The sequence below is a fragment of the Silurus meridionalis genome, chromosome 12 (assembly GCF_014805685.1).
Source record: "Silurus meridionalis isolate SWU-2019-XX chromosome 12, ASM1480568v1, whole genome shotgun sequence".
NCBI classification, from domain to species: domain Eukaryota; kingdom Metazoa; phylum Chordata; class Actinopteri; order Siluriformes; family Siluridae; genus Silurus; species Silurus meridionalis.
This window is the reverse complement of record NC_060895.1, coordinates 17,953,141-17,977,688: the sequence shown is the minus strand read 5'-3', so window position 1 is coordinate 17,977,688 and position 24,548 is coordinate 17,953,141. Positions and strand designations below refer to the sequence as shown.

At 37.7% G+C, this 24,548-nt stretch overlaps 2 protein-coding genes across 3 annotated transcripts in view; one reads left to right on the top strand and one right to left on the bottom strand.

The window, feature by feature from the left end:
- agla (amylo-alpha-1, 6-glucosidase, 4-alpha-glucanotransferase a) overlaps positions 1 to 20,165 on the top strand; it is a 34,374-nt gene extending 14,209 nt beyond the window's left edge. The window contains exons 8-34 of one of the 2 annotated variants that reach the window (XM_046863002.1): positions 522 to 648; positions 923 to 1,025; positions 1,677 to 1,774; positions 2,590 to 2,729; positions 3,458 to 3,645; positions 5,380 to 5,503; positions 6,986 to 7,149; positions 8,202 to 8,303; positions 8,550 to 8,705; positions 9,032 to 9,182; positions 10,142 to 10,266; positions 10,908 to 11,020; positions 11,377 to 11,511; positions 11,794 to 11,924; positions 12,169 to 12,305; positions 12,812 to 12,945; positions 13,170 to 13,345; positions 14,208 to 14,310; positions 14,435 to 14,660; positions 15,111 to 15,222; positions 15,340 to 15,475; positions 17,183 to 17,295; positions 17,420 to 17,631; positions 17,748 to 17,845; positions 17,935 to 18,022; positions 18,136 to 18,269; positions 19,567 to 20,165. In XM_046863002.1, coding sequence (XP_046718958.1) covers positions 522 to 648; positions 923 to 1,025; positions 1,677 to 1,774; positions 2,590 to 2,729; positions 3,458 to 3,645; positions 5,380 to 5,503; positions 6,986 to 7,149; positions 8,202 to 8,303; positions 8,550 to 8,705; positions 9,032 to 9,182; positions 10,142 to 10,266; positions 10,908 to 11,020; positions 11,377 to 11,511; positions 11,794 to 11,924; positions 12,169 to 12,305; positions 12,812 to 12,945; positions 13,170 to 13,345; positions 14,208 to 14,310; positions 14,435 to 14,660; positions 15,111 to 15,222; positions 15,340 to 15,475; positions 17,183 to 17,295; positions 17,420 to 17,631; positions 17,748 to 17,845; positions 17,935 to 18,022; positions 18,136 to 18,269; positions 19,567 to 19,684 — 3,644 coding nt within the window. In that variant the 3' untranslated portion in view covers positions 19,685 to 20,165. Of the gene's footprint in view, positions 1 to 521; positions 649 to 922; positions 1,026 to 1,676; positions 1,775 to 2,589; positions 2,730 to 3,457; positions 3,646 to 4,744; positions 4,869 to 5,379; positions 5,504 to 6,985; positions 7,150 to 8,201; positions 8,304 to 8,549; positions 8,706 to 9,031; positions 9,183 to 10,141; positions 10,267 to 10,907; positions 11,021 to 11,376; positions 11,512 to 11,793; positions 11,925 to 12,168; positions 12,306 to 12,811; positions 12,946 to 13,169; positions 13,346 to 14,207; positions 14,311 to 14,434; positions 14,661 to 15,110; positions 15,223 to 15,339; positions 15,476 to 17,182; positions 17,296 to 17,419; positions 17,632 to 17,747; positions 17,846 to 17,934; positions 18,023 to 18,135; positions 18,270 to 19,566 lie in introns of both variants that reach the window. The other variant, XM_046863001.1, reaches the window with a different exon arrangement.
- A 1,095-nt stretch (positions 20,166 to 21,260) lies between these two features.
- si:ch73-14h1.2 (putative ferric-chelate reductase 1) lies at positions 21,261 to 24,037 on the bottom strand. The gene is made up of 6 exons (XM_046863417.1): positions 23,695 to 24,037; positions 23,308 to 23,500; positions 22,400 to 22,539; positions 21,742 to 21,839; positions 21,525 to 21,621; positions 21,261 to 21,433 (listed from the first exon to the last, which is right to left on the bottom strand). The coding sequence occupies exons 2-6, from the start codon at positions 23,498 to 23,500 to the stop codon at positions 21,368 to 21,370; spliced, it is 594 nt and encodes a 197-aa protein (XP_046719373.1). The 5' UTR covers positions 23,695 to 24,037; the 3' UTR covers positions 21,261 to 21,367.
- Positions 24,038 to 24,548: the final 511 nt, after the last annotated feature.

The following is a 24,548-nucleotide window of genomic DNA, read 5'->3' as shown; positions in this document are numbered from 1 at the left end:
CACCAGTAAATGTCTAGAAGGAGCTGAGTATCACAGTCATTTTAAAGCTGCCTAATTGGTGCTTATTAGGCTTTATTGCTGCTCCCTGATATCCACAGGTGTTTTCAATACCTGATTGAAAACACTTCATTGAACCTCTGTTCTTCAGAGTGGTAGTCTTTAAGGGGTTGAATAATTATGTCAATGATGAATTCACAAAAGAAACATTTACTACTGTATTACAAAACTAATTGATGTCATTTTAGTTGCATATGGTTCTTTAAGAAGTCCTTGTAGGATTTCATTCTGAATACAATTACAAATGTACACTAAATTCCCTAAAACCATTTACAGCATTGGGGGTTGAATAATTTTGAACACAACTGTATTCCTTTGCACAAGCCAAATATTTGAAATAGAAGAGATGTATGCAATTAAGACTAATTTATACAATTAGGGTCATTCATGTTCAAGTTTCATAATTTGTAAATGCCTGAATTTGTTAACTTTGTTTATCCCTTTAAAACTAACCATGTGTGCAGGGGCCAAACCTGACTGGAGCAATATGGACAGCAAGAAGCCGTTCAGGATCATCCAGGACCCCCAGTATAGGCGTTTTGGGAGCTCAGTGGACTTAAATTTAGCTCTCGAGCTCTTTGTGCCCAATGGGTCAGTGTTATAAAGTGTGCTGGGTGTGGGCTTAAGGGGCCTCTGTGTACGATGTGTGTTTACAGTTAGCATTGCATTTGATACCACTGAATGCAAAGCTAAATGTAGAGGGAGGGGATACCGATATTTCAAATCTTCATATTTGAAGGGACGTCATAGAATGTTTGCATTAAGGCTTCATTAATACAGTATAATTTTAACCCAGATGGACTATGAGTGCATATTTTTGGTACTTAACACAGTCCCTGGTGTGAATTGTGTTTTGCTGTTCTAGGAACAGTCCAGGAGCTATAGAGGACTGCTGTAACTGGTTCAGGAAGAGGCTGGAGGAACTGAACGGAGAACAGTTTCGAGAAATCAACTATCATCAGGAGCAGGTCAGAGCTGTTTCTGTTACACAAGTGATTGTGTTTTTGCGTGACTGAGACTATAATTAGTGTAACCCTGGTATATGTATACTGAATCAAGAAAATGTGCCTAATGGATATTAATAAATGTTGAAGAAAATATAAGATGCATTTAAACTACAACAAAAATTAACACCTAAAATAGTATAAAAGCAGTTACTAATCTAAAATTACTAAAAAGGGACACTTTATCCAAAAAAAGGCACATGGCATCGGTGATTCGTCTCTAGAGGCCGCTCTTGAGACGAACCTTCAGCGAACCTTCTTAATTGCTCCAGCAACCCGGAAAAACTATTCCTATTGATTTTTGCCGATTGTTCCAGCAATCAACTATTAGTTTAATCAGTATGCACTAATTATACACATTACTACAGCACAAAAGCTAATTAAGAAAATTTACGCAAACCAATATGAGATGTGAATTTTGATTACAGATTAATGATAGGATATACAGTATTAAAAATAAAAATTGTTTTTTAAGAAAATTGGCAGAACAATGAATAATAGAATCTGACATCAATAATGTTTTAGTGCTAAACATATTTCCTAAAGCTAGTGTAGTGCGGTAATTTAGCTCATTCTCTGTTGTGTTGTTTCCTGTATTTTTTTTATCCTTTTCAGGCTGCTAACTGTTCCATCGGTACAATCCTTTATGAGCGCCTGGCAGACCATGGCCCCAAACTCGGCCCCATCACCCGAAAACATCCCCTGGTTACACGGTAACTTTTAGTTACACTGAAAAATATTACTAAAGCACATCAGATAATGTCTATGAATAAATTATTTAATATTCGCCCCGTGTGCCTATTTTGGAGGACATTTTGTCAATTATGAAATGCCTTTTGAGCCCCAAATTTATTGCAGTCATAATTTGACAGATATATTTATATATGTCTTTTTATTAAGTCTTATTTTCTATTCATTGCTGTTTTTCATTGGAAGTCTAGGGGGATAAAATTCAGGGAAAAAAAGAGGATAAAAAATGTCAGATCCTTTAATCAGATTACACATGTATTTCTTGCTACATGCGCACAATATAATGTAGCCAGTGTTTTTAACGTTTAATTCAATTAAAAGTGAGATTGAAGTAATTATCCACACACCCCATAATTTTTTCACTGTGTTCAATAAATATTAATAATTCTGGAGCTGTGTGTGTGTGTGTGTTAGCTTACAAAGTAGAAACTTTTTTTAGCTAACATGCTAACATTTTTAGCATTAACATTAGCTGCCTATCAGATGTTTTATGCACAGCAATCGTACATATGGAGTGTTACCCTGTATGGCAAATTTTACTTTTAAATTCCTAGCAACCGAAATGATCTTGGCAAGACCGCACATGTTTATTCATTCTTTATTACCCCATTATCTGTGTAAAGCTGCTTTGAGACAGTGCCCATTGTTAAAAGCGTTATGCAAATAAAATGAATTGAATCGAATGTTTGCTCCACTGTCTTTTCGAAAGCATTTACATAAACACCTCTTGGCTTATATCAGCGCTCTGATATTATTTTGTTTATTCATGTGTGAGCAGGTATTTCACCTTCCCATTTAAGGAGTTGCCTCTGGAGCAGGATCTTCCGTTAATGGACAAGCCAGACAAAGCATGTCACTTTCTAGCTCACAATGGCTGGGTGATGGGTGACGATCCACTGAGGAACTTTGCAGAACCAGGTCAGAACTGAATTAAAATGGAAACCAGGTCTGAATCAAAGTAAATTAGCAACCTGGTTTACACTGAAACCATTCAGTTACCTGGTTGTTATGGATTCTATTCACTATTGACTATAAACTATTAAATACAATACATTAAAAAAATATTGGGAAAGCATATTTCCCCATTCTTCTAGAAACATTGAAACATTGAAGGCGATCAATTGGGGATGTCTTTGGATGGGGTAGGATAAAATATTCCCTTCACTTGAACTGAGAACCTCAAATGTCTTCTAGCACCACTATGCTTTTGTGCACAAAGCTCTATTAAGATATGCTTTGCATGGACTGGAGTGGAAAATATTTTGTGGCCTGCTATAGAGCTCTGACTTTATCCCTACCTTTGGAATGAACTTGTGACTGAATGAGCAAGAATCTCCATAAGCATACCCCAAAGTGTAGTGGAACTTCTTCCCAGAAGAGTGGAGGTTGTTATACCAGGAAAAGGGGATTACATTTGGAAAGGGATGTTCAAACAGAACATACGAATCATATGGTCAGGTGTTTACAAATTGTAGGTCTAAATAGTATATATATTTTTTTTATGTACAAATCCTAGTTAGCGAAATGTTAACATAAACTCACATGGATTTTGTTCATCTCTATGAACGCAGCTGTTTCTATGACTTTATTTTCGCAATTTTTTTATTTTATTTTTGGACTCAAAGCCACTTTCTGCCTTGTTTCAGGCTCTAATGTGTACATCAGGCGAGAGCTAATCTGCTGGGGAGACAGTGTGAAGCTTCGGTACGGCAGTAAACCCGAGGACTGTCCATATCTGTGGGCACACATGCAGAAATATACAGAGATCACAGCTAAGTATTTCACCGGAGTTCGTCTGGACAACTGCCATTCAACACCGCTGCACGTAGCCGAGGTACACATACAGAAACGTTACCATCGTTACTATTGGGTTCTATGAATATGATTACCATTATTACCATTTGTAATAAGTACAGTATAAGACTTACCCATTGAAATACCTTATGTGGCGCTTACACTGCTACTACACATAAAATAGCACAAGTCTAGTTTATTCATTGTCTGATTCATGTGCTTTTGTAATGTTTAGCCTTTTTTACACAGAACTGTTTTATTCCCTCTTTCAGGCCTGTCAGATTATTATTATTATTATTTTTTTGTTATTATTATTTTGCATTCGATTTAGAATCACTTCAATTATTTGCAGGATTTGAATGTGTGTGAATATTAATGAGTCTGTAATGTTTTTAGCAGCAGAGCTACACTTAAGGTTAAGGCTCTGGGTTATTGATCGTTAGGTCGGGCCCCAGAATTGGTAAGCTGTCACTTTTGGGCCCTTGAGCAAGGCCCTTAACACTCTTTGCTCCAGAGGGGCTGTATCCTGACTGATCTTGCACACTGACCCCAGCTTTCTAGTAAGCTCAAATATTCAAAGAAAGAATTTCACAGTGCTGTAAAGTACATGTGGCAAGCAAAAGCCTTGTCTTTACTTTCCTTTTTAATTAAAACACATAGGATTGCTCATTAAGGCAATATCATTTTGTTTGCCCCAAGTAAGTTCTTGTTGATTATTAGCTGCATTTTACATTTATTAAATGATCTGTGATCAATGTAAATATCTACTACTGTATGTTCAGCTTATTGCCACGAAGGAAAACAAAATTTTCCCTTGCACTGGATTTAATACAACAGTGCTGTAGACCCTTCAGAACGCATAATATGTCTTCAGCCACAGGGAAATAATTGGCTGTAATAAGGTTCTGTTAAAAAAAAAAAAAATAGGAGTGCAATTTTTCTTCGTGTTATTATTATTATTAGTAGTAGTAGTAGTAGTAGTGGTAGCAATTATTTGATCAATTAATAAAAAAATAATGAACAGAAAAATATTTATTTATTAATTTGTATGCTGTATTAAATTTTTACACCTGGCATAATTTACCTGTATGTGTGTAGAGAAGTGCCATGAACAGTGACAGAGTGTTTTCACTCTGCAGGCCATGCTGTGTGCAGCCCGGGCGGTCAGGCCTGATCTGTATGTCATAGCTGAGCTTTTTACAGGCAGCGAACTGCTTGACAATGTGTTTGTAAATCGGCTGGGAATAAACAGCCTGATCCGAGGTACTGCGGGGGTGGACTGTGTGTGTGTGTGTGTGTGTGTGTGTGTGTGTGTGTGTGTGTGTGTGTGTGTGTGTGTGTGTGTGTGTGTGTGTGTGTGTGTGTGTGTGTGCACGCATGTAGCATAATCATAACAGATTCTCTATGTGTCTTTTGTCCCTCCTTCTCCGTCTATTTCACTTTCTCCAACATTTGCTTGTCCATCTTTCTCTTGTCCGCTTTTTCCTTTTTCTTGATTTAACCATCTAATTATCTGTCACATTAACTCATCTCCTGCTCCCTCTTTCTTCCTCTTATCCTCTTTTTCTAGCCCTTTTTTCTTTCTTTCTTTTTATTCTTGTCTCATATTTTTCTCTGTCCTTCCTACTTTTTTTTTTGTTACCACTCTTTTTCCATACCTACTACTACTACTACTACTACTACTACTACTACTACTACTACTTCTCTCTCTCTCTCTCTCTCTCTCTCTCTCTCTCTCTCTCCTGCTCTAACCCCTGCCTGTGCGATGTTGTAGTTCATGTTGGCTGCAGCACGCTCCATCAGACCCGACCTGTACGTGGTGGCTGAGCTCTTCACAGGCAGCGAGGAGCTTGACAATGTGTTTGTCACTAGACTAGGCATCACTTCCCTTATCAGAGGTATAACTTTCAAAGCAAACACACTATAATTGTTTACTGTTATAAGGAAATGTAAATTATTTATACTTGTGCATAATAGGTAATGAGGTGCAATCATTTTAAATAGTATTTATCTAAATAAAAATCTAAACTATTACTCTCTGGATCCATAATATAGTATAATCTGTAGATTCTTGAGCATATACACGTAGCCTGGCTTCAGTAAGGGGGTGTTTTTTCTATATGTCTGAATTGTAATTGTTCTCTAATGGTTAACTGTGTGTAGTGGAAATAGATTTAATGTACACAAAGCTGCACCCCCCGAAATATATCGTTCGACTAGAATTAGTGATCATTTTCAAAAACCTTCACCTGCTTGAAAGCCAAATTACAATTTAAAAACCTTTTTAGTTTTTATTATGGTTTATGAGGATTTATGAGATTTGAAGGGGCATTGGAGGGGGCAAAATGTCCAAAAGGTACATTTCAGTACACCTTTAACTGTAAATTTTCAATAAAAAGCCTCATATAAAAACAGTACACTCAATGGACAAACGTATTGGGACACCTGTTTTTTCTGGGTTTGTGATTCTTCCTTGAACTGTTACGACAATGTTGTAGCCACACAATTGTATAGGATGTCTTTGGATATGGTAACATAAACATTTCCCTTAATTTAAACTAGGAGACCCCAATCTGTTCAAGCACGAACAGTTTGAATAGAAGATCTTGAGTGCCCTGCTCAACCCTGACCTCAACCCTATCGATCACCTTTGGGATGAATACGAACACTCACAACATCCCAGGCCTTTTCACCTCATCTACATCAGTACCTGACTTTATTATTGCCCTTGATGATGGCAATAGTAAATAGGGACTAAATGTAGAATGGGATGTTCAGAAAGCATCTACAAATTTTAACGTCAGGTGTCCATAAACGTTTGTCCACATAGTGTATCATTGCTTGTTTAAGAAATATCTAATTCAGAGGAGTGCTATTCTATTATGATTTTTAATGCCACTTTTTTATCCACCCAATTTGAAAACAATTAAATACTATTTGCACATGCACAGAAAGTGTCTCATGACACCACTTAAAGTTAGTAGAGTAATATGTATAGCTTTAGAATAAACCTGGAGCAGCCTGAAACAGCTAAAAAAAAACAACAGATTAGATATAGAGTATTATAGAGATTCAGCCTTTAACCACTAATACAGCTAACAGCTAATGAGCACCTTTAGCATGACGTTGTGTTTGTAAATCTAATTAGCTAGCTGAGTGTTCAACAAAGCATGTTGATGTACGTTGTTGCATTTGTGCTATATCACAGAGTAATGTTAAAGGAATAAATGTTATTAAGGTGTAATATGTTCGTTCTTGCACCTAGAGTAAGGACTGTATACGTTTTCAGCTGTGCAAATAAAGCTTTTTTTTTTTTTTGTACTAGCCTGTATCTTGACCTGTGTAGTGTTCGAATTCTTCATGTACTTTGTGTGCGACAGAGGCAATGAGCGCCGGAGACAGTCACGAGGAGGGTAGGTTGGTGTACCGTTACGGTGGTGAGCCTGTTGGAGCCTTCCTGCAGCCGAGCCTTCGTCCTCTGGTGCCCAGCATCGCCCATGCCATGTTCCTGGACATCACACATGACAACGAATGCCCCATTCAGGTAACACACCAAAGATTTATGCAAAGGAACCAAGCAACCATCTCATTTACTTATCAGTAGCTTTACTATTTTATAGCTTAAGAGGTCCACAACAGGCAATCATAATCATTATTATAAAATAAATAAATAAAATCAGAAAAATTACGAGGTGGTACCAAAATGTTTGGAGATTGTTCTTTGTCTAACCTATGTCTAACGTTCTGTCCATGATGAAATCGCAGACATGGAAAAAAAAATTTGTTAATAGGATTCATAAATCTGCATTTTCCAGAATTGCGAGATATAAACTCACAATTGCGAGAAAAAAAGTCAGAATTGTGAGATTTGTTGCGTGAATGAAAATTGTTTTAATCAGATCATAATTATAAGGGTTTATTTCTAGAAGGAGTAAACCCATAGAGCAATTACATCTCAAAATAGTGTTGTCGTCTTCTTCTTTTGGCTTCTTCCATTAGGGGTTACCACAGTGGACCATCCGTTTCCATATCCCCCTGTCCTCTACATCTGCCTCTTTCAAACCACCTACCTGCATGTCTTCCTTCACCACATCCATGAACCGCCTCCTTGGTCTTCCTCTTTTCCTCCTACCTGGTGGCTCCATTCTCAGCATTTTCCTACCCATATACCCCATGTCCCTCCTCTGCACATGTCCAAACCATCTCAATCTCGCCTCCCTCACCGTGTCTCCAAATGTCCTACATGCGCTGTCCCTCTAATAAACTTGTTTCTAATTCTGTCCATCCTCGTCACTCCCAACGAAAACCTTTAAATCTTTTAGTCAATGCCACTGTCTCTAATCCATACAACATCACAGGTCTCACCACAGTCCTATAAACTTTCCCATTCACTCTTACAGATACTCTTCTATCACAAACCACTCCTGCCACTCTTCTCCACCCACTCCACCCTGTAAATAACTAAAAATAAATATAATATAATAAATAACTTGTCAAAGATATTTTCATTTAGTCACTCCATGCTTACATAAAGTGTGTATACAGTATTATATACATAAATTGACAATTAGTGTTGTTTGTGCGTATGTGCTGCAGATCCGTTCCGCGTTCGACTCCTTGCCTAGCTCTGCTATCGTCTCTATGGCCTGCTGTGCCACCGGTAGCACTCGAGGCTATGATGAGCTCGTACCTCATCAGGTAAGATCACACTCTTTACTACACGAGTTTATGAGAAATGGTCAATGTTTGTGTATTTCTTTACCAAGGGTTAGAGTATTGTTCATGTTACCAGTTCGGATTACACTGATTTGATGTGTACCAGGCTTTAAATGCCAGAGTCTGGTTTTTAAAAGAAAAATTCTAATCCGCTCCTTAAACAACATCCTTTTTATCAAGTACATTTAATAAAGAGAGAATGATCAAAAGCTGGATACTTTTCAACAGATCTCCGTGGTATCCGAGGAGCGCTTTTACCAAAAGTGGAACCCCCAGGCTACGAAGTCCAGCCCTGGACAAGTCAGGCCACAGACGGGCATCATCGCTGGTAAGCTGGCTCTGAACCGCCTGCACCAAGAGCTCGCAGCCAACGGCTTCAACCAGGTGAGCACACGGTGTGAGTAAGTGTCTGTGTGGGTATAAATGTAAAGATGTATATACATTTTTTATAAGTACTAATAAAAAAATGATCTCAGTCTATAAAGGTGATTTGTGGCAGTGTCTATTAAAGGTTACTTGAATTTAATTGTTTGCATCTATGCGTGTTTGTGGTTTGTGTATAATGTTATGTTGCTGATTTTCCCTCTTAATGTTTTGTCTGTGCTCATGCTTTTAAGATTTCCCTAGCTGTTTATACACACAGGTAATGTGCGCGTGTGTGTGTGTGTGTGTGTGTGTGTGTGTGTGTGTGTGTGTGTGCCTCTCTCCAGGTGTTTGTGGATCAGGTGGATGAAGACATCGTTGCCGTTACTCGTCACTCTCCCAGTTCGCACCAGTCTGTCGTGGCCGTGTGTCGCACCGCCTTCCGCAACCCCAAACAGCATAAATACGCAACTGAGGTTCCACCTATGTTTATTCCAGGTGAATGTCATGACAAACTCTTAAAATGGAGTCTAAAAAAGTGTGTAAATTGTTGGGTGTGCTGTTATAGGAAAATAAATAAAATGGGGGTGTGGCATGGCTCAGCTCAACGAGGAGTCACTGTAACAACCATGAGGTTATTTTTCTTCAGTTAAAAAATGGTCTGTCCTGAACAAACAGCTTTAACAATGACATTAAATAATCTAACAGAAATTTAGATTGTATCAGTTACCATTCAGGGTGTAACTGTACACAAAATTCACGGATTAGTGCGTACCTTGTTTTTTTAACATAAGATTGCTACTTTTATTACACAGTTTTTTATTATTATTATTATTATTATTAATTATTTGTGCACTTCAACAGTTTAAATTTTTTAAAACCGTGTAAATAAAATGTCTGCTGGTTATATAATATATATACAATTATATTTTATAAAAAAAAAAAAATTAACTATATAAAAAATTAAATTAAATAAATCAAATTAATGCAATATAAAAATTGAATAAATTAATAATAAATTATTAAATAATAAAACAATGCATAAATTGAGTAATCGATTTAATTGACACAAATTAAAATGATTAAATAAAACTTTTTACATTTGTTAGACCCCATTTGGGTAAGCATACTTTAACAAATGTCTTCATTGCTTCCATCCTTTATTAATTCACTTCCTCGATATGCAAAACAAAATCAGATTTTTGCAACGTACCACAAATCGTGTTTTGGGTAAAGACTGAGTAGCCACAGTGACACTGCGCTAACTCTCGTTTCTTTTTTATAGCCCTGGTATTGTTGTGTATGTTTTCAAGTTTAATAATAATAATAATAAAAATAATTTAAAAGTGTATTGTTCAGAATCAATATCTTCTCCATTCCTCTCTCTCTCTCTCTCTCTCTCTCTCTCTCTCTCTCTCTCTCGCTCACTTCTTCTTCTTTTTTTTTCCCCCTTTCAGGTAAGATAGAGGAGGTGGTGTTGGAGGCTCGGATGGTAGAGACTCAGGCCGGTGCCTACAAAAAAGATGAGAAGAGCATTAATGGCCTGCCTGAGTTCACAGTGGAGATTAAAGAGCACATTCAGGTTAGTGCCTAATGAGAGCTTTGAGTCTGATTATATAAAGAAACAAAGGCTCTGTGTAAAATTACACACTCCAAGGTTTTTTTGGCTACTTTTACCATTTTTGGAGTTATACTTCATGTTTGTTTCGTTTTTAATAGAGACAGGGGCTCTCAAACTTCACACAATCAAGTTTTTGTTCTCCTGATCTCATTTATATATCAACTGTTTGGGAATTACAAGTCAAATCTTTACTTACGATGGACGTGGAACTGGTTGAGGGATGATGAAGGCTTTTCAGTGTTTTTACTGTAATTGTTATTGCGCAGTGCAGCCACTAGGGGTCAGTAAACATTAACATCCTGCTCTTTGACATAACTTCTACATGCTGATTGATATCTCTCTTATTTTAGTTAAAAGACTGAAAAGGCCCCACAATATATTTAAAAGTGGGCTGCAGATCAAAATCTTTCCAAAAGGATTTATTACGTATGTGTAGTCCAGTTACAGATTAGGGATGAGAAGAATGTATACTATTTTAATATTTTACACAAATGTGTGGTTTGTCCTGTAGTTACTGATTGCAGTAATCAGTTAGTCAGTCAGTCTATTAGTTTATTACTTGGTTGTAATTGTGCTCAGTTGTGCTGTTTTTTGTGTCTCAGCTGAAGGACAGCGGTGTGGTAAAGCAGACTGAAGTGACATCACGAGGTCGCAGCGAGTTTGTGCAGGAGATCGAGTTCAATCGTCTCACCCCTGGAAGCGTCATCGCTTTCAGGTTCTGAACATATTACAGGTTATATTTACACAATCTCATATATAGCCGTGATTTATTCAGTGGCTAATTCTCTCAGACTCAGAGTTTCAGGTTGTATATAGGTTGTTTCCCTTTCTTTTGCTGTATATGAGTAATTTTTATTATTATTATTTTTTTTTTTTTTTTAATTTAATATATTTTATTAGCTGTATGTAGTTTGAGGTATAAATGAATATGTAATTATCCAGTATAATAAATATAATTTCACTGTGCGGTGGCTTTTTTTTTAAATTTAACTTCAATCTATTAAATATTATTATTATTATTATTATTATTATTATTATTATTATTATTATTATTATTGTATCTCTCTGTAGGGTGAGTTTGGATCCAAAGTCACAGGATCTTGTGGGTTTTTTGAGGAGTCACCTCATTCAGTTCAACCCTGAGTACAAAGCAGGGAGTGTGCTGGACGAGAATGCTCCCACCATACTCAAGACCCCACTGAGCCAGTAAGTGATAGACGCACACACACACACATATGTCTATGTAATACACTGGCTGCCAATCAGCTTCTCTTTTAAAGACACATCAGGGAACCTTTCTTAATTATCCGTATTCTATTGTGTATTTGATCTAGTTACTGAGTTTGAAGTTAACTAGCATTGATTGAGGGATGCAAGAGATATTTTAATATTAAAATAAAGATATTGTGGAGATATTCAAAAAGAAATGAAGAATGATATTATAAGGATGAGGCAGAAGAATAAATTGTATGTTTTCCTTGTGCGTAGGATCATGGACAAGCTGACCCTGGCTGATCTGAATTCGCTTTTGTTCCGGTGCGATGAGGAGGAGAAGGAGGACGGTGGTGGCTGTTATAACATCCCTGGGTGGACAACCCTCAAGTATGGTGGCCTGCAAGGTACAGTCTAGACCTTGCCAAATTCTCTGTTGTTCCTGCACAGTGAAGAGGTTTAAGATTTTATAAGTGATGCTCAGTTTAGAACAAAAAGAAGATGAAAAGAAGAAGATGAAAAGAGTTTAAACAATTCGGATAATTTCTCTATTAATTATGTGCAAGGTTTTCCACAGAGGGCGACTGGTTGACTGCGGTAATGAACAGCATGTAAGATTCTGACTTAGATGTATGTGGATTTGCTCTACAGGCCTGATTTCAGTCATGGCCGACATCAGACCTAAGAACGACCTGGGCCACCCGTTCTGTGATAACCTGAGACAGGGAGACTGGATGATCGACTATGTTAGTAACCGACTGGTGGCTCGCAAAGATGTGCTCGGAGAGGTAAGCATTCTGAGACTATAAACTACAGTGAGTGAGTGTTTCGAAAACCAAAGCATGTGAACAAAATGTGATGTACAAGGAGAACAAAGGTAGTATTTTACTGTTATTAAATACTATAAACTGCAGCAAATTGATTAGTAGGAAATGGAAAATACCAGCAATGTGTTTTTGTGGGCAAAAAGAAATTCAAGAGCAAATTTTTACTACAATAAACTGCAGGAAAAATGAAGATTATATTTTAGCTAAAAACATACACAGGATTTATGAGTTTTGCAATAAAGTCTTCCTGGTCTTAATTAAATTTAAGGGAAGTGACAGATACATCACTTTATGCAACAATTAACACATTTCACTAAATTATTTAAGGGAAATAGATACGTTTGTATGACGATGTAATTTACTATATAATTGAGCGAACCTGTTTAATTATTTATAGGCAAAAAGTGTATCTTTTGTATTATAGGAAAAGTGTATATTTGGATTTTTTTTTTCTTCGCTCTTTGCAGGTGGGTAGGTGGTTTGAGGCCATGTTTGGCTACCTGAAACACATCCCTCGCTACCTCATCCCCTGCTACTTCGATGCCATCCTGGTTGGCGCATACAGCAAAGCCCTAGATGCTACCTTCAAACAGATGTCACCGTCAGTCTCTTATGTTAACTGATGACCTTATAGTAACTATATAGTAACTTATAGTAACAATGCCACATTACAGTTTGATGAAACTGTACATTATTGTACATTTAAAAATACATATAAAATCTATTTCTCATCTTCATGAATGTTTAACTAACTGACTTGTGATACAGGAACATACAGAAATATCCAGGAGTTAGTTATTGTTATTGTTGTCTACCTTACGTTAGGTTTGTGCAGGATGGTTCAACCTTTGTCCGTTTGCTGGCTCTGGGTTCACTGCAAATGTGTGGTGTGGGTCGTTTTCCTGCCCTACCACCCCTCTCTCCTGCACTGCACGACGTCCCACGACGCATCAGTGAGATCACCAAGCAGGAGGAACAGTACTGCGTCTCCATGGCAGCAGGTTACTGATAAACACATGAACCTGCATTCTCATCACAGATATTACACGTACCGTAATTTCCGGACTATTAAGCGCACGCAAATATAAGCCGCACTGAATTTTACAAAGATTTTTATTTTGAACATAAATAAGCTGAAACTAATGAACTTTACACAGGCTTTAACGATAGACAGTGTCTGTTACACGGCTTGTATCTGAACAGTAGCCTACCAAGAATGTCATTGTTCAGTCTTCCTCCTTCCTTTCACAACTATTTCTCTCGAGAGTTTATCTTTTGGCAACGTCGTGCGTTTAAAAATCACCATCGGTGAAGCTTTTCTCCCGATGCCGTGCAGCTCAGAACACAGGTGAAGTGTGTTTTTTTCATGCCCGGTTGTTTTCAGCGTGACGAATGATTCTCCTTTCCTGTAGACAGTCCGAGTGAGCGGCAGGTCAAACGTCAGAGGAACATCGTCCATATTTATGATGTGGTGCGGCCCGATTCAGTGGGAGCGCATCTGATTTAATATAAAGAGTTTCATTTGCTTCACCTTAAACTGTTCGCAATTGAATTGGTCTAATGTTATGGGGTTCATTTTTTTTTTGGCTTGAAGCTTGTGAAACTGGGAAAAACCCAGGAAAAATCCATAAATTAGCCGCTTCATTGTTTAAGCCGCGGAGTTCAAATCGTGGGAAAAAGATAGCGGCTTATAGTCCGAAAAATACGGTATGTATAGTTTTGTGTATCACATCAACTTTGAACTGGTTAAAGGACTAGAAGTGAAGGATTTTTAGGAATTATATAAAAGTTCTGTTTATCATTAGGTGATGAATTTTTCAGCATAGTAATGTACATATTTCTGGCTCATTAAAATTTTGACAGGCTTGCCTCATTTCTCCGCCGGAATCTTCCGTTGCTGGGGCAGAGACACGTTTATCGCCCTGCGAGGTCTCTTGCTGCTCACTGGTCGTCACCTGGAGGCCAGGTAATCTGCAGCATGAGTAATAAATCCATCTAGTTTTAGATCTAGAAGCCACCTATTATTCTGCAGTCTGAGATCTGTAAATGGACATTATTGAATGTTTGGGTTGCATCCCTTTCTCTGTCAGGAACATTATCCTGTCCTTTGCTGGCACTCTGAGACACGGCCTGATCCCCAACCTGCTTGGCGAGGGGGTAGCGGCGCGATTTAACTGCCGTGATGCTGTGTGGTGGTGGCTGCAGTGTATTCAGGATTATTGCAGCATTGTGCCTGATGGCGTTGCTATTCTCCAGTGCCCTGTCTCCAGGATGTACCCTACAGATGATGCATTGGCTCAGGCACCGGGCACTGTGGTGAGACACCCACACATACACACAGGTGTAGAATAGAGAATTGAGCAATATAGGTTTATATAGTATGATGTCATAGTAGTATGAGAGATGTGGGTATTGTATGTATGATGAAGTAGTATGAATTTCTGATCAGTTACCATATAGTTATATCTGGTCGGTGTGTGTGTATATACATAAATACATCCACTGACCAAGCATAACTTTATAGCAACCGATCAGGCATAACATTGACCATCTGCCTAATGTTGTGTTTGTACCCTTTTGCTGCCAAAACACACATCGAGCATCAACAGCATTTAAAATATATATAAAATTTGGTTCGGTTATGAATGTGTTCTATATAATGGGTGTGCAATATAGCAGATGTAGGTATAGTAATGTACAGTATGCATGATGTGGTTGTAGTATAGGTGTACAATCTATGATTTGTCTTGTGCTGTTCACATGCAGGATCAGCCTCTGTGTGATGTAATTCATGAAGCTCTCCAGCGCCACATGAAGGGCATTGAGTTCAGAGAGAGGAACGCTGGACCACAGATCGATCGTAACATGAGAGATGAAGGTATCACATTGACCGCTGTACTAAAATATGAACAGTGCTAACATAAAATGTATAATAAATAATACATTTGAAATCTAAAAACTTCTTGTTTTGCTTCGCTGTGAATTTTTCTGCCAGGATTCAACATAGTGGCCAAGGTGAATCCAGACACTGGTTTTGTGTACGGAGGAAATCGCTTCAACTGCGGCACTTGGATGGATAAAATGGGCGAAAGCGAACGAGCTCGCAATAAAGGGATTCCTGCTACACCCAGGTACATCACATACTCACAAACACGGACAAAACCCGAATTCATTCTCTTTACTTTTTTATGTCTGGTAGATCATGTATTTGTGTATTAAAGTGGTAACTGGTACCTGATTGACAAATTTTTTATTTTTATTATTATTAAGAGACAATTTAGTAATTGTATTACCGTAATTTCCGGACTATTAAGTGCACCCAAATATAAGCCGCACCCACTGAATTTGACAAAGATTTTTATTTTAAACGTAAATAAGCTACACCTGTCTATAAGCCTGTCTACACTGAAACTAATGAACTTTACACAGGCTTTAATGAAAGACAGTGTCTGTTACACGGCTTGTATCTAAACAGTAGCCTACCACAACTATTTCTCTCGAGAGTTTATCTTTTGGCATCGCCGTGCGTTTAAAAATCATCATCTGTGAAGCTTTTCTCCTGATGCCGTGCAGCTCAGAACACAGGTGAAGTGTGTTTTTTCATGCCCCGTTGTTTTCAGCGTGACGAATGATTCACATTTCCTGTAGACAGTCCGAGTGAGCGGCAGGTCAAACGTCAGAGGAACCTCACCCATATTTATGATGTGGTGCGGCCCGATTCAGTGGGAGCCCATCTGATTTAATATAAAGAGTTTCATTGGTTCACCTAAACCCGTTCTGCAATTTCATTGGTCTAATGTTATGGGGCTTGAAGTCTTCAAAGCGTGGGGAAAAAATAGCGGCTTATAGTCCAAAAATACGGTACTTTATGTTGGCTATTGATTGCCAGACACCAGACAGGATTCACCCTTTTACATAGAGAACTAGTTGATCTGGTGCCGTACACTCCCCTTTATTAGCCAAATTCAAGCACAATCTGCACAATTAATCAATTCAAGCCACATTTGCATAAAAAATCTATAATAGCAATGTGAAGAAGATATGCTTACAAATTATGACAACTGTTTTAACCATTTTGCATTTAATGACTTATGCTAGAAATGAATGCCTAGATGTGTTTGGGTTTAAAACTATTCAGGTGAGAACCAGTATAATATATTTTGATCAACATGACATAAATTATTGATAATATAGGAAACAGCAGAAATAATTAAAAATGTAAAAATGAACCATCATGTGAACAAAGCGCATTAGCTCAATGTGTTTGTGTACACCTTTAAAAACAAGTAAATGTGGCTCAACACTATACAGTGCAACCTCAATTCTTGCAGAGATTACGTTCTATGACCCCTCGTGAGTAACACAATATCACAAGGTTTTGACTCTGTCCTTTTAATGGTTCCTTTTTCAATGGAAATTGTACATGTACTTTACTGTAAAAATAATTGTGAATTACTTGTCATAAATATTTTATTTACTACTTTAAATTAATAATGCAATAATTTATAAATAACTAAGTTTTTTATTAGTACAAACTGTGTTTTGAAATGTTACTCCAGACTTTCGAGCCACTCACAGCTTCTCGTGAACTATCAGTAACTTTTCGCAAGTTCCTCTTAGTCCGGTTCCAAATGAATAGTCGCGAACTATCGAGGTCACAAGTGTCAAGGTTCCACTGTACTGTATACAGAAGACTTTGCGTGAGGCAAAAAAGTTATTGGCTTTTATGTATGTGGGTAAATGCTGGCTAGTTAGAGTGGAGATCCTACTGTAAGACCCATCAAACCCTCTGTGGTCTGTCTTCAGTTTGAGTGCATGCCTTTGTGTCACCGTAACAGGGACGGTTCAGCTGTGGAGATCGTGGGTTTGTGTAAGTCAGCCGTACGCTGGCTGGTGGAACTCCATAAGTGGGGTCTGTTCCCTTACAGCACCATGACCATCGACAGAGATGGTAAGAACACAACACACTCCAACATCCCACTATTTATTGTATTTCATTTATTGCAAAGTGGAGCATCTTTATAAAATGGGGATGATATGGGATCAATAAAGTATTCTGATTATTCATTCTTCAGGTAAACCGCTCACTGTGTCCTATGAAGAGTGGAACAGAAAAATCCAGGACAGTTTTGAGAAAATGTTCTACGTGTCTCACGACTTTAAAGACCCTAATGAGAAACATCCCGAGCTGGTCCATAAGAGGGGGATTTATAAGGACAGCTGTGGAGCCTCGAGCCCGTGGTGCGACTACCAGCTCAGACCCAACTTCACCATCGCCATGGTGGTGGTAAGAACTGAGCTTTAGATTACTTATATTGTTTCGTGTTTTTCTAATTTGTTCTTTAATGGGCTGTTTGATTTATAGCAAGTTGTCACCCCCAAATTTTGTCTTATTTTTTTTAGGCCCCGGAGCTGTTCACAGTGGAGAGAGCCTGGGAGGCTCTGAGTATCGCTGAAGAAAAGCTGCTCGGACCGCTAGGAATGAAGACACTTGATCCAGAGTAAGACTTGCTTTCTGTCCCAAATGTAACCTTTTTTTTAAATCTTATATTAATCATTTTCTTCCAATTAATTATTTGTTTTTTAACAGTGACATGGTTTACTGTGGTGTTTATGACAACTCGCTCGACAACGATAACTACAACCTAGCCAAAGGCTTCAACTACCACCAAGGACCTGTGAGACAAATCAGATCTGCTTCCTGATCGCTAATTTCACATCATCTTCCTTCACTGATTCCTGATTCAGATTCTTAATTTGATTGTATGTATATTTGTTCTCTTTTTTTCAGGAATGGCTTTGGCCAGTTGGTTATTTCCTCCGTGCCAAGTTATATTTCGCCAAGAAGCTCGGAAAGGAAACCTACGACAAGACAGTGTTTCTGGTGAAGAACGTTCTCTCTCGCCATTACGTCCATTTGGAGAGGTAACCATGCCAAAACGTTGCGTTTCTTAGATTTAAAAAAAGAAAACCGTGAAAAGCTCTGGAGTGCTGTTTTTCCATAGTCAAGGGCTTTTCTACAAAAATCTACAGAATCTTACATTTTTATATATTTTGTCTAAAAGGCTTTCCTTCTAAAATATTTAAATGGTTTACAGTAAATTACAAATAATATGCAAAACTGAAAACCAATTCTCTTTTGTCATTCGGTTCTAAAAACTTCTTCAGACATTAGAACAGTTCACTATCTACAGAATCCTTGTTTAATTTGCCAACAAATACCATTTTTTTTCTTAATGTTTTGGATTGTCTTAAATCCAGTTAGCTCACTCATTAGCCTGTTTTGTCAAAACCATAATTATTCAAAAACTTGCCCCTCTGTCCTGAAAACTGTCTTGTGACAGGCACTGGGGACTGCCGACTGAGCATTTTTTCATTCAATGGTGTGGGAAAATGATAACGATATCCACCTTTTTTATATATTTCCTTTTCACACACCATTCATTTACTCAAACACACTGTTAACTCTTGTTCATGCTGATGTACAGTTTAGAGCCTTTTACATAAAAGGTTATCATCGTACACCCGCAATCACATGACTCATGCAACTTTTGAATGTTATAGTCGTGAGAAAATCTATTGTTAGAACACCGACGGTGAGAATAAGCCTTTAACAATATAGTAACAATATACCGGTAACTCTCTTATATGTGCAATATAATGCTGTTATTTATATGAAATCTTTCAATATACTAATTTCCCTAATTGTGTTAATAAACGCCAAAGAATTCAGATTGTATATCAGCAATTACATTGCAGTTGTATTTACATTCTTGGAATTGGTCTTGGATTTTGTAATACGTTAAATGTGAGGTTATCAGAAAACGTTCCTCAGGTATGAGCGATTTCATATGAAATCATCTTGTAAATACAGTGAACACGACAGGGTTCCTACACATTATGAAGAAGTATGGAATTTGATTTGAACGATTTTCCGCTGAGTCTGGAGAAATATTTGTACTTCCATTCTATTGCCCCATTCGGATTTCTAAAATATAAAATTAATCATTTGTGAAAATAATTTTTGTAAAAACAACAACAACAATGGCTCCCCTAATGGGAGAAGCCGCAAGATTTTTTTGTCTAGCATTGATTAGTTGTGCTCTGCTGTATGTTAATATTTCAGCTGATTCCGGTCAATAAGACCTTCAGGCTGCTTAATTGAATCTGATAGATAATATGTAGCTGAACCCTACTGTACGATGCTGTGTTTTGTTTTCAGGTCCCCATGGAGGGGTCTGCCAGAGCTGACGAACGAAAACGGTCAGTACTGCTCATTCAGCTGCGAGACCCAGGCCTGGTCCATTGCCACTGTTCTGGAGGTCCTTCATGACCTTTAACCTTTCAGAGGCTGTTTAAAGGTTCAAGTCTTCCAGAATATTTTTAGCTTTCAGGAGCCAGTAGAAACGTTACACGACCGTGAATGTGCACTGTGCGGTACGAACATGAGCCTCACCGCGCTCTGACGGTATTTCTCACAGTGTCTGATCCTCAATTCAACCTCCATCATGTATTTCCATATAAAACAACATCCCTCGAAAACTAGAGTCTCTTTAATACAGAATTAAAGTAACTCTCTCAGTAATGAGATTGAATTGAAGCCTGTAGGTCCTGCTGCTGTGTCTGTAACTGTGTCACTGTGTGCTAGCAGCTAGCGTATTGTGATGTGTTTGTGTAGTCTGTACACTGCTGTTGTGTTTTTGTCTCATATGTGTAAAGAAATTCGAGAATTTAAGGCTTTTCATGTTGTAGACTCGTGTTCTGGGTTAGGTTTACACCATTGTGAGAATAATAAAAGTAATAAATCCCTGTCTAAGAGTGCCAGAGTGTGTGCTAGCATTTCCTTGGCTGCTTCCTTTATTCAGCAAACATAACTGATAAAATAAAATGTTCTGTGTTTTCTGTAATGACTTACATTGGCGTGTGAAGATTTAAAAAAAGTCTAGTGTGGTATTAAAACACAGACCTCACCATTCACAGCATGCAAGACTATCATATCAATTTCACTGTGACATTTTAGTGGTTACATCATATGGTCATCCACAGGCCTGGACTTGATTCTATTTGGAGTTTAAATTGATATAACGAACGACAAATGCTCTCAACTAACGTCAAGAAAATTCGCTCACTTGAGACAGGCCTCTGTTTAAAAGCTCTGAATACCAGTGTTTTCAGTATTAAATCCTCAATAAATATTTACATATGATCACTGGTCTTCATTCAGTTGGGTTTTATAAATATATATATTTTTATTATCTTTCCTGTCATCTCTACAGTGTATAAACACACTTCCTTTGTTTTTCTGACCTTTGTGGAATCTGATTATAAGCCGAACGTTAAAGAAATTTCACATAGTTAATAACTGTTTTTACCTTTTTGTCTGTTGAACTGACTTCTATATTTTTAGTTTTATAACCATAATTACTGTAGAAGACTGTGGAAAGAACATTACTTATGATCTTATACTCCAGTGCTCATGTTAATTCTCACTCTCCAGTGTTCTGTATTGTTGAAGATTTATGATCAAACTCTTGATGTCACCCAAATGAGATGGGTTCCTCTTGTGAGTCTGGTTCCTCTCAAGGTTTCTTCCTCTTAACATCTAAGGGAGTTTTTCCTTGTCACAGTTGCCACGGCTGCTCATCAGGGATAAATGCACACCGTTCACCTTAACTGTTGATTTCTGTAAAGCTGCTTTGAGACAATGTCTGTTGTGAAAAGCGCTATACAAATAGACTTGACTTGACTATATGCAACAATGCAGCAGGCGCCAAGCTGGTCTACAGTTATAAAGTTTTACATCAGGTTTTTCCAAAGTATAACTTTTAAAAACGTTTATTAGCAGAAAAACTGGTGAAAACATTTTTTATTATACGTTTGCCGGTTTCCAGATTTCAAATGGGTTTGTTGCACGACTCCAAAGCATCCACATTTTCTAATCTCTATACACAGTGAAATATTTACTTCATCATTTTTACTCAGATTCAAATCTTTATATTTGCAGTGGCTTCCATTACCAGAGATCAGAGCAGAGTTAAAGATGAGGATCTGAAGAGCCCAAGTGCAATCAGGATGTTGAACAGCATCATCTGGATTGTAAAAAAGTGTTTTGATAATGAAAATGGACATAGTAGGAAAAGTAATTAATTTTATATTACATTACATTTTCCCTGTATTTACCAGACAGTTCACAGCCAATGTAGGACTGTTGGACAGCAGGATAGGGGGGCTCTTCACCATGGTCCAGAACTCGGTATAGTTCCTCACAATAGTTGCACTGCAAAACAAAGCCTCATTCTGTGAGCTGATCAGGTCAAATAAAACACTGCATCACTCATCAGGTAAAGAAAAAGAAAAGAAAAAAAACTCTCGTGAATGCATGCAAAAGCTCTAGTACCAGAATGTAATATTGCTTGGAGCAGGTGATGGCGGTGCAACCCACATGACCTCAAGTTGGGTTATTTCATTTGGTCCAGAATGGCTGATTGTTGATTTCTGGGGACCAGAAAAAACTGATTCATTACATTTGTTCATGTTTCTGTAATAAAACTCTTCCACATGGAAAGAGCATAAAAGACCAATAGGCTAAAATTGTTTTAAATGTACTTCGAGTAGATAGTAATAAGTAATAATTAGATTAGGAATTGTTTGGGAAAGATTTGATTGTTTTAAAATTATATTAGGTTTAAATAAAATCAGAGTATGGTGGATTAAATTAGGAAAGATTAGGGTTAGATTAGATCTGTTGGAACTGTTATTTTGAGTGGCCTGTAAAGAGTGGCCTGCACCTCAGGCCTCGTCACCCAAGATCATCATCAGTACCCGACTTTCCTAACACTCTTGTGGCTGATGAACACATGTCCATAAGCACACTCCAATATCTAGTGGTAAATTTTTTCAAAAGAGTGGAGGGAGTTAGAATAGCAAATTGGGACTAAATGTGGGGGGGAAAAGCACATCCCACATTTATGACCAGGTGTCTGAACTTTTGCCAATTTAGTGTAAGAGCATGTAATTCAATGATGAGCACTGTGAATATGAAAATTGTACGCAACTTCAATGTTGAAACAGTTGTGCAGTCGGACCAGACGTGCGTCTCCTGCCATGAATGAACCTTGGGCACCTTTTCCTGATGTTGGCAGAGCTTGCAGCATGAAGCCCTCAAATTTTATGCTGTTCACTGACTCCAAAGTCACTAGTGGGTAAAGACACATTCACATTTAGCTCTGTAATTTATGTTATCCTATACCATTGACCACATAACTGAATTCTGGTTCACCAGAAGATGATATTTCAGTAGCTTTAACAATAATTCCAGCTAAAATAAAGGGGTTAAATTAGTGTGCTTGGTCTAATATGCTATTATTTCTGGAGTAGCCACTCATTCAATGGGACATGATGGACAAAGGAATATATGTAACCGTAAGAGTTGTGAGGTTTTATGTTAGATCATTAGAAAACATTTAAAAGAAATCTACACTGTCAGCATTGGTAACTGGTCGAGTTTGCACAGTCTGGTTTCTTTTTAGTAATATAGAAGCTGCATTTATTCTGCTTCATGGAGAATCAAGCGAGGGAACAGCTCCTAAAGCTTCTAAAGTGTAAGTGATGTTCCACAGCATTACATGTAACTACAAATGGTTTGAAAGTGCATAATATTTAGTAAATAATGTGGATTCTGTTCCATCATGCTTTCTTATTTACTTGCAATTTCAGGTCTTTCTTGACATCTGTCTACATGTAAATATCAATAGCTACAATATTTTGAACATGATCTCTGTCTTAATTAGACGTGAGAAAAAGAGCACACTGCTGCTAAGCGTGTTCTGTAGCAGACCATTTCTGTCCTCTGAATCTGCAAATACATGTGATTTCTCTTTTGTTTGATTTCTTTCCTGATTTTCTAGAAATATCTCATTTATATTTCCTATTGATCTCATAATAATCAAGAATCCTGTATGACCTGTGATCATGTCTCCAGGTCTGCAGGCCACACGGTTCACTGTGACTCTGTACAGCGCTGTGGTGGTCTGAGGCTCAAAGCTCGGGTGATTCGGCAGCATAGTGTTACACGCTGATGCTACAGATCCATCAGGGTAGGCATGCACGGAGCTCAGTGTGTACATTTCAAACAGCACTAAAAAAAAGAGACGCATCTGAGGAAAGGAAAAGAGGAAAGAATGCATCCCCATGTTGCTCATAAGATCACAGTTTATTTAACAATGTATTAGTGTGAGTGTAGTATATAGTTCTATGTATTCAATACATTAATAGAAATAGCAACATAATAATAATAATAAATCATTCTAAACACAGGTAAATTCAGAGAAACTCCTGAGATAAACCTTACCTTCAGCAATCCTTGATCCCCAGAAGGTTGTGAAGTTTATGTCCTGTCATGATGGTGCTACCAGAAAATATCTGACTAGGGGTGGGAATATGTCCCTATTCACTGGGTTTTAGGTTAATGTGGGTGGTTCTTTGGCTTTTATTCATTGTGCTGTTTCTGTTGTTTTCATCCAGTCTGGTACTTGTGTAATATGATATGGATATTTAATACATTCATAGCATTTAAACAGTGAAATGCATCTTTTAAGGTTTGCTTGAATTGAATGGGATTGTATGGACAGTTCCAGGTTTAAGGATCAACACTAGATTCAAAACCTTTATAAAACTGCCACTCGGGCACAGTTACGTTCTTCTAGTCAGCCTTTAAAACCTTAACTGTTCAATCTGTTGCCATTATGACCACCTGCCTAATATTGTGTTGGTTTTCCTTTTGCTATCAAAACAGTTCTGACCTGTTGAGCATTAACTTCTTCAGCAATGTGAGCTACATGAGCTCGTCTGTTGGATCCGAACACACAGACCAGCCTTCACTCACCACGTGCATCAGGTTGACTCTTGACAAATTTTCAAATCCTTACACTTGACCAGATCAACTTTGAGGACAAAATGTTCACTTGCTGCCTAATATATCACACCCACTAACAGGTACCATGATGAAGAGATAATCAGTGTTATTCACTTCACAGGCCATAATGTCAATGTTATGCCTGTGTAAAGACAGTTTTCAGACTTTTATGTACAAGTGTTGGCACATAATCACTACAGAATTAAATCTAATTAAATATTAAATATATATATTTTTAATATATAATCAATATCCATCTTTACCAGAGTTAGCCAGTGTTGATCTCCATC

What these genes read in the sequence shown, in the direction of transcription:
- si:ch73-14h1.2 (XM_046863417.1), bottom strand. Translation starts at nt 23,500, where the DNA reads ATGCGTCTCTTTTTTTTAGTGCTGTTTGAAATGTACACACTGAGCTCC. An exon ending in ACAACTGTTTCAACATTGAA is followed by an intron (nt 21,840 to 22,399) that starts GTTGCGTACAAT and finishes TCTGGTCCCCAG; the next exon opens with AAATCAACAATCAGCCATTC. An exon ending in CATTGGCTGTGAACTGTCTG is followed by an intron (nt 21,434 to 21,524) that starts GTAAATACAGGG and finishes TTTACAATCCAG; the next exon opens with ATGATGCTGTTCAACATCCT.